General features: G+C 29.4%; 1 protein-coding gene across 2 annotated transcripts in view; it reads left to right on the plus strand.

Moving 5' to 3' along the window:
• LOC105149324 (uncharacterized) overlaps window positions 1-12,803 on the plus strand; it is a 76,520-nt gene that overhangs the window by 37,465 nt on the left and 26,252 nt on the right. For both annotated transcript variants that reach the window (XM_011061653.2, XM_011061655.2), the window contains exons 3-4: window positions 6,119-6,209; window positions 11,420-11,543. In XM_011061653.2, the coding sequence (XP_011059955.1) occupies window positions 6,119-6,209; window positions 11,420-11,543 (215 nt within the window). The remainder of the gene's footprint in view (window positions 1-6,118; window positions 6,210-11,419; window positions 11,544-12,803) is intronic.

The following is a 12,803-nucleotide window of genomic DNA, read 5'->3' on the forward strand; positions in this document are numbered from 1 at the left end:
ATTAATCGAAAGTGAAAAGAATCGTAGACTTATGCAGTGTGTGATTCTCCAGAGAACCTGACGATTGAATCGATCAAATTAATCCGACTAAAAAACATCGCGGGAGCATTAGCAGTTTACCCTAAAGCTACTGGTTGGTCCGTTACAAGTGTTTTACGCATTGTAGCATGGTGCAACAAAACTGACAGGGTGGAGGGTACCTAATCCACCGAAACATCCCTCGGGATGTATCTAGACTTCGACTACGCTCGAATGCGCTCCATTCGCCCTTCCGACTATGTAGATGACCGCATTACATGTTTCATATACTCTATGAATAATTCCCATTGACGCATTTTTAAAGAACGCCTCAGTGATTGGCGCCTCGATGCTTCTGATGTCAACGGTGTTGACTTACATGGCAATTATTTGCCAGTTTAATTTTAATTAATAATTTGATTTTTAATGAAATTTTCTATGTAATTTATTATATATCCGCGGTAAATAGAATATATCTTAAGAAACTTTCTTATTATTCGACGAAAGAATTTTTTATCAAAGGAAAAGTTTAGTAATGCAGTACTATTGACAATTTTCCGATCTTTGATTATAAATATATTAAAATATATTTTGATTATAAATGTATTAAAATATGAGTAGATGAAAAACATTTCTATATAAAAAAATCATGTGTTAAAAAGATGTAAAAGATAAAATAAATTCACAATTATTTTTTTATATAAAAAAGAAAAATAAGGGGTTGACACAGTGAGGCGTGACTAAAGTTAGCGACAGCGTACAAAATTGACGAGTAATGTGATTTCGTTGGATCAAAGGCTATATTGGAGCATTGCAATTCGTTACAAGCAATGTGCTGACTGAGCTGATGACTTATAAAATTTATAAATAAACAAACAATTTTTCTCTTCGTAAAGTATACAAATCTGCATATTAAACTAATTTTAATTACAATTTCTTATAGATCTTTATTCTTTTTAATAAAATTGATAAAATATTATAAACATAATTAATATTTATATCTATATAAAAGTAACTTATGTGTTAATAATATTTTTTACATTTAACGTACATATACATAAAATGTCGTAAGAAATAGTTATCCTCAATAATTTTTGCGAATAATACAACAATAATAAATACATTGTACAAAAAGAGAAACTGTCATAATATAACACTCTGTGTAATTTTAAAACAAAATTGTATAAAATTTTATATAGAAAATTATTCGTAAATTTATTAATTGTACTGCTAATTTGTTCTCCCTACATTTCTCAATTATGATCTTTTGTGATTGATGTAAAATAGTAGCACAAAATGAGAATGTATGTTTGAGTTGAGTCATTTCATCTTACGACGCGCGACAAGGCAATTTTGATGTAAATCAACAAAAGGCTATTTATCCCTTTTTCATGCCACGAAGGTAAAGGCGGGGGAAGGCAGAGGGCACAAACAAATTTTCAATTACTACGTACAAAAGAACGGGTAATTCACAGTCTAAAATGTCTTTGCGTCATGTACACATTACGAGCGGCGTGGCGTGTGGGCTTGAAAAGATTTCTAAATTAAATTTTGGGATTAGTATCCAGGTTTAATGCGGACAAGTGATAGCAGAAGATGTCCCAAGGGTGTGCTATACGCTACCTTGGTCCTCCTACCAACCCCCATGGGATCATCATACATACGGCCTACTGTGTAAGGACACGACGATGTGCCGTGCTGCCCTCCTCGTAATACTTCACGCGCGTTTCCATTTGCTGGATGTAAACTTGTTCTCTTTTTTCTGTTTTCTCCCTCTCCCCCTCTCCCCCTCTCTCTCTTCCTCCCTTTCTCTCTCTCTGGAACGTCAATCTTCACATGTAAAACGGAATGCCTGGTTTCTCGAGTTACTGTCAGAGATAGACAAAAATGCGTACATAGATCGTGCAAACTGCAATCTTATTATTTAAAACTGATAATGGACGTATAACAATACTTATACATAATCAAACAATTATTTAAAAATTACTTTGAAGTAGGCAATGGTTAGAATATGAAATTTAAATCAATTGATCGCTAGTCAATTAAAAATAAAATTAATAAAAATTTTGGAATGTCTTCATTAAAAAAAAATTTATTTACATCGCTGTAAATTTAAGATTTAGATGTAGTAATCATTGTAGTAATTATATAAGTTCAAATTTCAATATATTAATATTTCTATCAGGATTTTTATTAGGACTACTTTCCCATCCTTAACATTTTTATCTTTAGTACCTCTAAGTATCTCTTATAAAATACTTTTTAGTACTTATAATCTTTGTATTTTTAGAAAGCATCTTTTTCTATGCTTTTCATATTTGTTATTTAGTTATGTATAGAATAAAAATCTTATAATCAAACAAAATTAGAACAATGTCTTTATTTTGCAATTATAGGAAATAAGAAAAAGTGCAAAAAATATGGATTTATTTGGTCTTAACCAAACAAATAGATACTAGAATAGAAACGTTAAGAAATACACACATCTTTATCTATTTTCACTTTTGAGATAAAAAATATAATTATCAATGGCGTTCATTGAATTGGTATATCAATTGTCCAGAAGACTAAGAAATCGAGCTTTAAGGCCAGGTTTTGACATGAGCTGTCCGACACGAAACTTAAAGGCTTTGACAGCTATTAAAGCAAAAGCCTGTTTCTGTCTCGCTTTTTAGCACGAGAAACAAGCTGTGTTAGACGAAGGGGTATTTTGAGGGCCGCCATTGGCTATCCACGTTCCTTATTGTCGGTTGCCTGGTAACAGGCCTGCTACGAACACCGGTACACCCTCGATGGCAACCATCCTGCAGCCGCTACTGACACATACACCATCAGACTCGGACGAGCGTAATCTACCACGACACACTAGCAATAGCAACCCTCTCCGCGGTCTTTCCGCGCGTACACGCACATCCCTCTGTTCGCTCTGATCATTGCGTCTACATACACTTCGGGGTTTCCCTGAGCATGTAAAGCGCGTATATAGCATATATACACTTAGCTACCTCCCTTTCTTAACATGCAACAAAACTTTCGAATTGTCGATTTTTAACGGTTATATCTAATATTGGATATCTAATACGTATATATGGATATCTTTAATTTCAAAATTTCATACGAGAGAGAGAAAGAGAGAGGGGGGAGGAAGAGGGGGGGGGGAGAGGGAGAGAGAAAAAGAGTTAGTAGATATATGAATTAAAAAAATTATTCTGCATTTTTTTTAGAATAATCATAGGAAATATTAGATAATTGAAAACGTCATTGAAATTTCATATTATAAGTGAATACACAATATTAAAGTAAAATTTAGCATACGATGTTGTTTGTGTAAGAATAGATACTATTTTATATTTATTATTTGTATTACTTCAAAATTCATTCTAATACACTACATACTTACTCTTAGCTATTATAAATTCTTAATATTATGATAACAAATATATTTATATTAATAATCATAAAATTGGATATCTAATGATATCCAACATGCATTGTGCTTGTTGGATATCAATATGATATAAAAGTTTTAATATTCAATTCTGTTACGAGACTGAATAAATAATTATTTTTTGAGAGCTTGTACTCTTTGGCGAAGAAATTTTGAAGATAGGTTTGGATATTAAGAAGATATTTATTATCTATAATATCGGGATAATATCTAAGAGCGAATTAGATAGTCTGATTAACGCTTCGCGAGAGCGTTATTAATTAAATGGTCGTATTAACGCATACATTAGTGCATACGCATAGTTGTTTGCATAATAGCTAACTAGATTTGATTAATCGATTAGGTTGTGTATTCCTTAAGCGATGCGACGCAACGCAACGCGATGCGACGCGACGCGACGCATCTATTCAGATGAAATGTTTTCTCATACGAACGATGTTGATCATTTTCATATTGTCAAACATTAGCCATGATAACGAATACAGCTCATTAGCAAAATGATATATGATAATTTTAAATTTTTAAATTGTCTTTCACGTTAAATGTCAATAACTTACTTAATAATTATTTTATTGTCATTCCTTTCTTTACCTTTATTTCTTTAATGTAAGAAAACCAAAAAATTTTCTATTTATGTAAAAATCCTTATTTTAGGATATATTTCCATAAGATGATTGGTTCGACGGCTTGAAATAAACGAGTGTACTTAAAAACTCGGAACAAGAAGGTAACGTAGAACTGAGGGTTTAAAGAGGCCTCTTTGCAGAACTGAAAACAATGCATCGCGCAAACTACAAACGTTGTTATACTCCGAACTTGAAATATTTATTTTTTCTTTCTTATTCCATTTTTCTCCTTTATTAAATTCAAATGTGTTCGACTGCATGCGCTAATTAGATATTCCTGATCATGATAATTTATATAATAAATGTAAATCTTTTTTTCTCTCAGTATCCAGTACTTATTAAAATATTTTATAATAAAATTTATATTTGTATTAAAAATATAACTTGCGAATAGTAGCGAATCAAAATTTACATTATTTATTATCATAATGAAAACATAAATTGTTGCAATAACAATATATGTTTAGAAAAAGTTTATAAGTTTTATAATATCCATCGTAATTAAAAAATGTCTATTCTTTATGTGAAAATAGCATTAAAACGTCAACTAAACGGGAAAAAGTGTTGACCAATCTTCTATGTATTAATGGTGACGTCAGCGAACATTTCAGACTCCAATTAGTCGAGGGACATGTATAATTGGAATTTAGCTCTTAATTACTACTTAATTAGCCACCAGCAGTATCAGCGACAGCAGGAACGATAGTAACGAGAGTTACCCTTAGGGAAGAATTTTATTGTGCACAATGCTTCGGGATGCTTTTCGCTCGTTAATTTGACATTAATTTACAATTGATAATTATTTTTGGCCAACGGATTTTGTTCGTAGCTGGATTTCATTGCAAGCTTTCAAGAGTGCCATGTACTTCTATATATCAATTTGTCGGAAAAATTGCCGTTATTGCCATTGCGTATGCGACAATCATTTCACAGAAATTTGATAAATTTGATAAATTGCAGGCTTTTATAATTGCAACATATAATTTCTTCGACAAAAATGTGTGTATATATAACGGAAAGATGATTGAGAAGTTAGTTAATATAATTTATTAATTTATTTTAAATTAAATTTATATGGACGTTTTGAAATTATTTTTTAACGTTTATTTTTAACGTTTTTATTTGTAACGTTTAATTAATATTTTTAAATAAAGATAAATAAATTATAATTAATTATAATATTTGTACTTAATTATACATACTTTAAATGCTTTGACTATATACTACAGTAATTAGATATAGTGCAATAATCAGATATATGTAGTTGAACTATATATATAGTTATTATTGCTAATATTATAGTAGTAGCCAGAATCATAATTATATATATAGTAATATGTGATTATAATTATAAATATTAAACAGTTTTTCTCTCAATGTATATATTATTGTGTTTTGTAATTAAGTAAGAGAAAATAATATTTTATAATATTAAATGACTTTAATTAAAAAATTAAAAAATTTAATGCGCGCGCAGAAAGCAATATATAGTATTAAACCTAAATGAACTTTATTTAGGAATAAAATATTAGTCTAGCTTGTTTTTGTAATAAAGCAAAGTAAAGCAAAAAGTAATGAATTGATAAGGAGGTAAATTATCGAAATGTAAAATTCACACTTTTTATACATATTTACTAGAGTGGTATTCTGGGTCCAAATCATTGCCAAGTCTGATGTAATAGGTAATTTGATACGTGATGTATACCTACGCAGTTTCAATATACAGAGCTGTATAATCATCAATTATAGATAATGCTATCAAATAATGAGCTGTGAATTCAGTAAAATATTAAATCTCGACACATCTCTGATTTTTGTAATATACAAACATAAATTCCGCTAATTTAACGCTGCTTCATAATTACGTTTTTCTTTTTACTTTTTGTTAAAGTATAAAATTGCAATGTGTAACAATAATGATAAATATTAATAATAAACATACATAAATATACTGTTACTTTCTTAAAGTTAGACAAAAATTATAAATATTATCACAAAAGTTTTATATGTTCGTCTATTATTACAGGTGTTGGACACAATATAGAGTCGGGAAAGGATTTCACGGTAGATGGACTCTCAGGTTTTAGTAAAAAAAAGAAGAAGAAACGTCGTCATAGGTGAGTCTCTGCCAGAAACTTTGCATTTTCCTCTTAGACCACTTTTCTCAGTGAAATAAGACTGTTCAATATTTTAATGGAAATATCTATACTCGTTAACAGCAACTTGTAGTTAGTAAATATTCTTTATTTAAGGCGATCCTTCAGTAAATCGAGTTACTAGAAATGTCTTATTTTTTTATATAATGAAGTTGAAGTATCGAAATTGACATGTGCAAAAGTTCTACAGTAGGTTAACAATAAAATAAGAGAGAAAAAATAGTTAGTAACAAGGGAAGTTATCCAGATGTCCAATTAATTTTGAAAAAATAATGTTTAGAAGTTGTAGTATCCTATCTTATATTAAATAAAATGAGTGCCATTTGCTCGGAAAATTTGATATTTGTTAAAAGAATGGTATTAAAGTCTTTTGTAAGCGACTCCGAAAATAAGTTTAAATGAGTATTTTTTTCATAAATTTTTTTATTCTTGGATTTTTTTTACATATGTACAAGTAATATACGTAAGTGGAATAGAAAGAAACTTGGGTCTCGATTGATGGATTTCAATTGATTTCTAATTTTTCTACCTTATAGTATAGCAAAACTTACAATAAAATATTTTTAACTTTTTAAATTCCAATTCGTTGAAAACGTATAATAATATAGTAATGAAAATGTATAAGTAAGAAAACATATATGTATTTTTGTACGTATATACATTCGTACAACTTTATAAGTATATCATACTTAAACGCAATTCCAACTTTGAGACGGATAAATAAACAAATATTCAAAATCCATCATTGGAATCAACGAGATTCAAGTTTTCCTTTCTATTCTATTTACGTATATTACTCACACGTAGAAAAATCTAAAAAATAAAAAAAATTACAAAAAAATGTTATTTAAACTCATTTTCGGAGCCATTTATAGCGGATTTTGAATTCATTCCTCTAACAAATATCAAATTTTCCGAGCAAATGGTACTTATTTTAATTAATAGGAGGTAGGATACTATAACTTTTAATCATTACTTTTTAAAACTAATTGGATAATTCCCTTTGTTAATGACAGATAAGGTCCGCAGATGCTTTTTTGACTAACTGCACATAAATCTTACCATAGACTTTTCTTAGAAACGAGATTATAATAGTTTGAAAAATTACGATTTTTGGTCACAAAAAAATTGTAGGTCAACGGCCATTCTGGAAAGATATTTACGTGCATAAACTTGCATATAAATTTAACCCTGGAAAATAAACATAATCTTATCTTGTTTTCCTTCGATGAAGATGCAGCTCTTGATTTACTATTTTATTCAAATTATGCAGATATTTGTAATTTTGGGTGAGCCCTGATGAGGCACCCTAAACTTTTGGCACTTTACTAAAGAACAACCTTAACAGTTTTGTATGACTATTGCATATTGATAGTATAGTTTTTTATTTTGAAGCAATAGAGAATTTTATGGTTATTATTTTATATAAAATAACTTTAGTATATCCAAATGAAATGTTACACAAATTCTTCGCACTTTCAATTATTATGCTATTTGATGAATGTTATTTAAAACAATCCTATACAATCAACATTTAAATGCAACTACAACTACTTTGTGTAAAATACAATTGTATGATATTTTAATGATTAATTAATTTAATAATTTCTATATTTTTAATTTTAAAACTTAAACTCTCGATCAAGACACGATTACAGAACTTATACAATACATTCAAATCCCTACGGCACAAAGTTGCAGCAATATTGTAAAGATTTTTGCAGCGATACTGTTGCAAATTCTGTTGTAGGGTAATCTCTGGCAAATATGCCACGTTAGGATTTACGCCGCAGAAATCAGAAAAAAAGAAGAAGTGGGGGTAATTTTCCCGCAACTACTCTGTTACATGCCTTTATGTTATATTAGTTTGTGTTACGATTTCAGTTTTTTACTGTTAATATTAATGAAATTACTGTGAGTTGAATCGATTTGTGTCACTGTGTTAGGTAGCGCAATCATAAATTATAATCTAAATAAATTACTGTAGGAAGGCAAAAGACTTAATGTTCGTGATACATGAGTATAGAGAAATAGTAAAGCATGTTGTATAACAAAATACAAGTACTTTGCTCTTATATTCTTTGTTTAGTTTGTTGTCTTGTATATCCCATCTGTTTGAGATATATGACATTTTTAACAGGCGGGATTTATGCCCAAAGCATATAAAGTGAGCAGATTGAATTCAATGCACTAAATACAATAAACGCATTACATGAAATATGTACCTCGCATCATAACACTTGTAATACACCTGAGAAGATTGTAATTATTTACAATAGTTGATATACATATTTATCATTCTTATTCCTTAATAAAACTTTATAAACGCATTTTATAAGTTATTGTGTTATTTTATGTCTTATTTATATGCTGTCTTGTAAATTTTTTATGAGCCATACATAGCCCTCCGTCCCCCTATGAGTAACCATATATCCCACCCCCTATGTGATATACGGCAAAAATGCAAGGGTTTAAAAAAGTTCATTTTTTAATACGCGCGCGAAATACAAATATTTCTAATATTTTTTTTATAATAGTAAACAGTACAAAATTTTTACTGATATGGATTGTTTACTTTAAATATAGTAAATAATACTTAATGAATTAAGTTTTTAATGGTGTGACGTATATATCGGAGTTACTCTATGGAAGTGTATTGAATTACCCACAGCAATATTTTTTATATTAAAATTCAATTTTTTTTTTAAATAAAATAGATTCCAATGATAAATTCTAATAATAAATATTTAGAGACAGATTATATTAACATGGTATTAACAAATGTTATTAGGAAGATTTATCATATACATATTTATTGTATAATATTTTTATACAATTTTATTTTAATTTACCAATACGAAATAAAAAAATATTTTACTACATGCTGAAATATTATTGGATTATATATAAATCGGATAGTATACACTATTATTATATTTATATATACGATAGAGTCGTTTGAAAAGTTTTGAGCCTCAATATGAAGATGATGTTTACTCGTCAAAACCATTCTGGAACTATAATTGTACATGCTTTGAAAGATACCTGTGAAAATTATAGCCATTTTGGACGTTCAGTTGTTGTTTGAGCTGTCATTTGTGCAAGTAAATGTCAGTGTTTTCAAAATGGAAAAAATATCATGCCATGATTAAGTTTTTGCATTTGAAAGGCAATATACACTTGCGCAAATTAAAACCGAGTTGGATGCTGTTTGCGAGAACTCTGTCCCATCATTTATTATTGTGAAAAGATGGACAACTGAATTTAAACATAGTCGTACCAGTTTGGCTGATGATGAGCATTCAGGACGGCCAACAACTGAGTTAAAGGGGAGGAAGCATCACTGAGAAAAGTATACCGACTTAAAAAGAGATTGTGTTGAAAAATAAAATTGAATTTCGAATTGAAAAAAATACTAATGTTTCTATGTTAGGCTCGACTTTTCAAATGATTCTCGTATGTGTTATACGTTACAACGTTTATATACATAAAAATTATTGTAATATAAAAAAAAATCTGGAAAAGAATCTAATTAGATAGGATAGAGCGGGATTATTCTGTCATTTTCAACCTCAAAGTAACATAAAGTTTATGACAACAAGCAATATCTTTTTGCAGTAACAGCTTATAACCTTATACAATCATGATTGCTTCTTGAGAGTACACGTATGACTTTTAATATAAACAATATCGTGAGAAATGGCCCCGCTCTATCCTATTTATATATTTTGCACAGTTACATTTATAATAAAAAAATGATATTTTATATATGTATGTACAAGAGCAATTGTAGATATTCTCTAATTGTAAATATTCTCTAATATATAAAACTAGAAATATAATTATTCGTAAAAACATATTCTAACAAACTTTACAAACTTTAAATTAGCGCTTATTTCAACTTATTTGATATTTTGATACGATCACTGTTCAGTTAATTCTGTCAAGTTAATTCTGTAGAATTCGAAAGGATTACACGGCAATCTTTAAACGAGCACACAAAACTGAAGCAAAATTGTCGACGATTTTCGCGTGTCCGCTTAACGAGCGGATGATCGTTCGGGAAATGACTTTCAATTTCGAAGCTTTCGTTCGGCCCACAAAGGCAGATGCCAGCTCGTTCTCCGCGCAACCTACAATTTGTCGAATCGCAAGACTAATTGGACGTCTTGCCGTCAAATTCGCTTCTCCAGTTTCTGTCATATCACGCGCATATGTGCCTTCTGGCTGAACACTCGCCTGTCTACCATCGACTGTCCATCACGCGTTGCTAAGTTATACATCCTGCTTATGAAAAAGAAGAAGAAACGTTGAAGAAACGAAGAAATCATTGCTTACTACGCGTTCGCTTCGTCTTTCGAATTTCTACATCGAATTTACGTCGACAAAACATATGTCTGTTTGCAACTATAAATTGTAATAAGCTAACGATGGAATAGATACTTGCGGTTACTTAGGAAAATAGACCTGTGACGATTTTGTGCTGATGCACGTTACCAAGAATGAGAGAGTATGAGAGTAATTTCAAAAGTATTGTCGAGTTGATGATGATTAAATTAAATTAACATTCTATCACTGCCAACGTAAAATTGTACATTCTGTCATTTTTATAATAAACATTATTGTTGCTATTACATTTAGATAATATAACATGCTCTTTAATAAAAATAAAATATGTCTATTCTTTACATATAAATATCGTTTTTAATTTCTTTCTCATAAAAAGACACATTTTCAAATACATTTATGTAGCATACTAAGTACATAATATTTATTAAGATAATTATTAATGTTCGATACGTGGTGTATCTCTCCACAAAAAAATTGTGAAAGCTTATAATTTGGTATTAATGATGCAATAACGATGTTCATAAATTTCTAGTTTGATTTAGATTTTTAGTATTTTTCTGTATTTTTCTGTATTTTTTTACCTAATATACTCATAGAAAACATTCGCTTATTATAAAATGTTATTTTGCTAGTCAAATAATTATTAAAGATTTTAATACTTCTGGTTTTGATATTTCTATATAAATGCCATACATGTTATTTGAATTTTTTCAGTCTTTTGAGAGAGAGAGAGAGAGAGAGAGAGAGAGAGAGAGTAGGATAGATTTAAGGTAGAAGCTCTGTAATGGCATATAACTAGGTTCATGTGGTTGTTGCTCCAGGACGATCTTCACGTCACAGCAGCTGGAGGCGCTGGAGGCAGCTTTCAAGGAAGCCCATTACCCTGACGTCTATGCCCGCGAGATGCTAAGTCTGAGGACTGATCTACCTGAAGACAGGATACAGGTAAGCGAAAATAAAAAAATTTATTTTTACGTATAAATTAAGATAATTTTATATATAGTAAGATAAAATTGAGCATTTTTAACAAATTAAAATTTAAAATAAATTACAGATAAGTAATTAATTTTAAATCGAAATTAGAACGTGAGAAATCTTTATAGCAATAACATCTAGAATATAGGCTATTTTTAGTCTAACTTGTTTAAATAAACTTAAATAGCAAATTATGTATATATTTGTGCTACTATGTTACTGTGCTACCACAGAAAATAATTTCCTACAAGGTCTATACATATGTATATATATATATATATATATATATATATATATATATTTATATATACATATATATATATTTATTTATGTATCCCTAAATTTCTTGGAGCAAAATCTCATTTCAAAAAAATGATAATATTGTCGCTATTAAAAAAGAATGAAAATATATATACTCTTAAATAAGAGTGGCAGATTTCACTCTTTTCTTTTTTAAATAAAATTTTAACCATTTGGAGTAAGATTAACTCCAAAAAAGGAATATGACTTCCTTTCTTTGGAGAAAATCTCATTCCGGAAGAATAAAATCTCATACAAAAAAACTGCCATTCTTATTAAAGAGTGTAAATATTTTCATTCTTTTAAAATGAGATTTTATTTTAAAAAATTTAGAGAGTAGATCCTCTCTGACCGCTTTTCCCCTTTGCGACAATTACATAAGCGTTAATAAATGGTTATAATTGCAAGAATTGACCAATCACTGTAAAATATTCACCTCAAATTCGACTGTAATTGGTCAATTTTTATAACTACAACCACTTACAACTACAGATAGTAATAATGTATTCTTCTTACAGACTCTCAAATTCAACAACAAAAAATTCAAAAAAATCAGGGCAAATGAGAGTCAGCGTGATAGTTAATACGCAATCTTAAATTTTTATTCCAGAAAATAGAATCTTTATTTAAAAAAATAGTACATTTCAGTTCACTTTGGAATCATCCTCAGCAATACAATTTCAGAATATCAATCCCTTCATATTCAAGAAAAATCTGATGGTGATTTTTTTCTTGGACGTGAAGAGATTGATATTTTGGAATTGTATTGCTAATTGAGTCCCTTTTTGCAGCATTGGTTTAATTGTCACTCTTAATAATCACTCCTTAGAATTAGATTTCATTTTAAAGATTTTAGAGAATAGAAAAGAGACTTTCTGTTGCGAGATCTGTGCTGTACTTGGCAAAGCAAAACATATGACCGAAGCAAAT

This window comes from Acromyrmex echinatior, chromosome 16 (assembly GCF_024713525.1).
Source record: "Acromyrmex echinatior isolate Ae372 chromosome 16, ASM2471352v2, whole genome shotgun sequence".
Taxonomy (NCBI): domain Eukaryota; kingdom Metazoa; phylum Arthropoda; class Insecta; order Hymenoptera; family Formicidae; genus Acromyrmex; species Acromyrmex echinatior.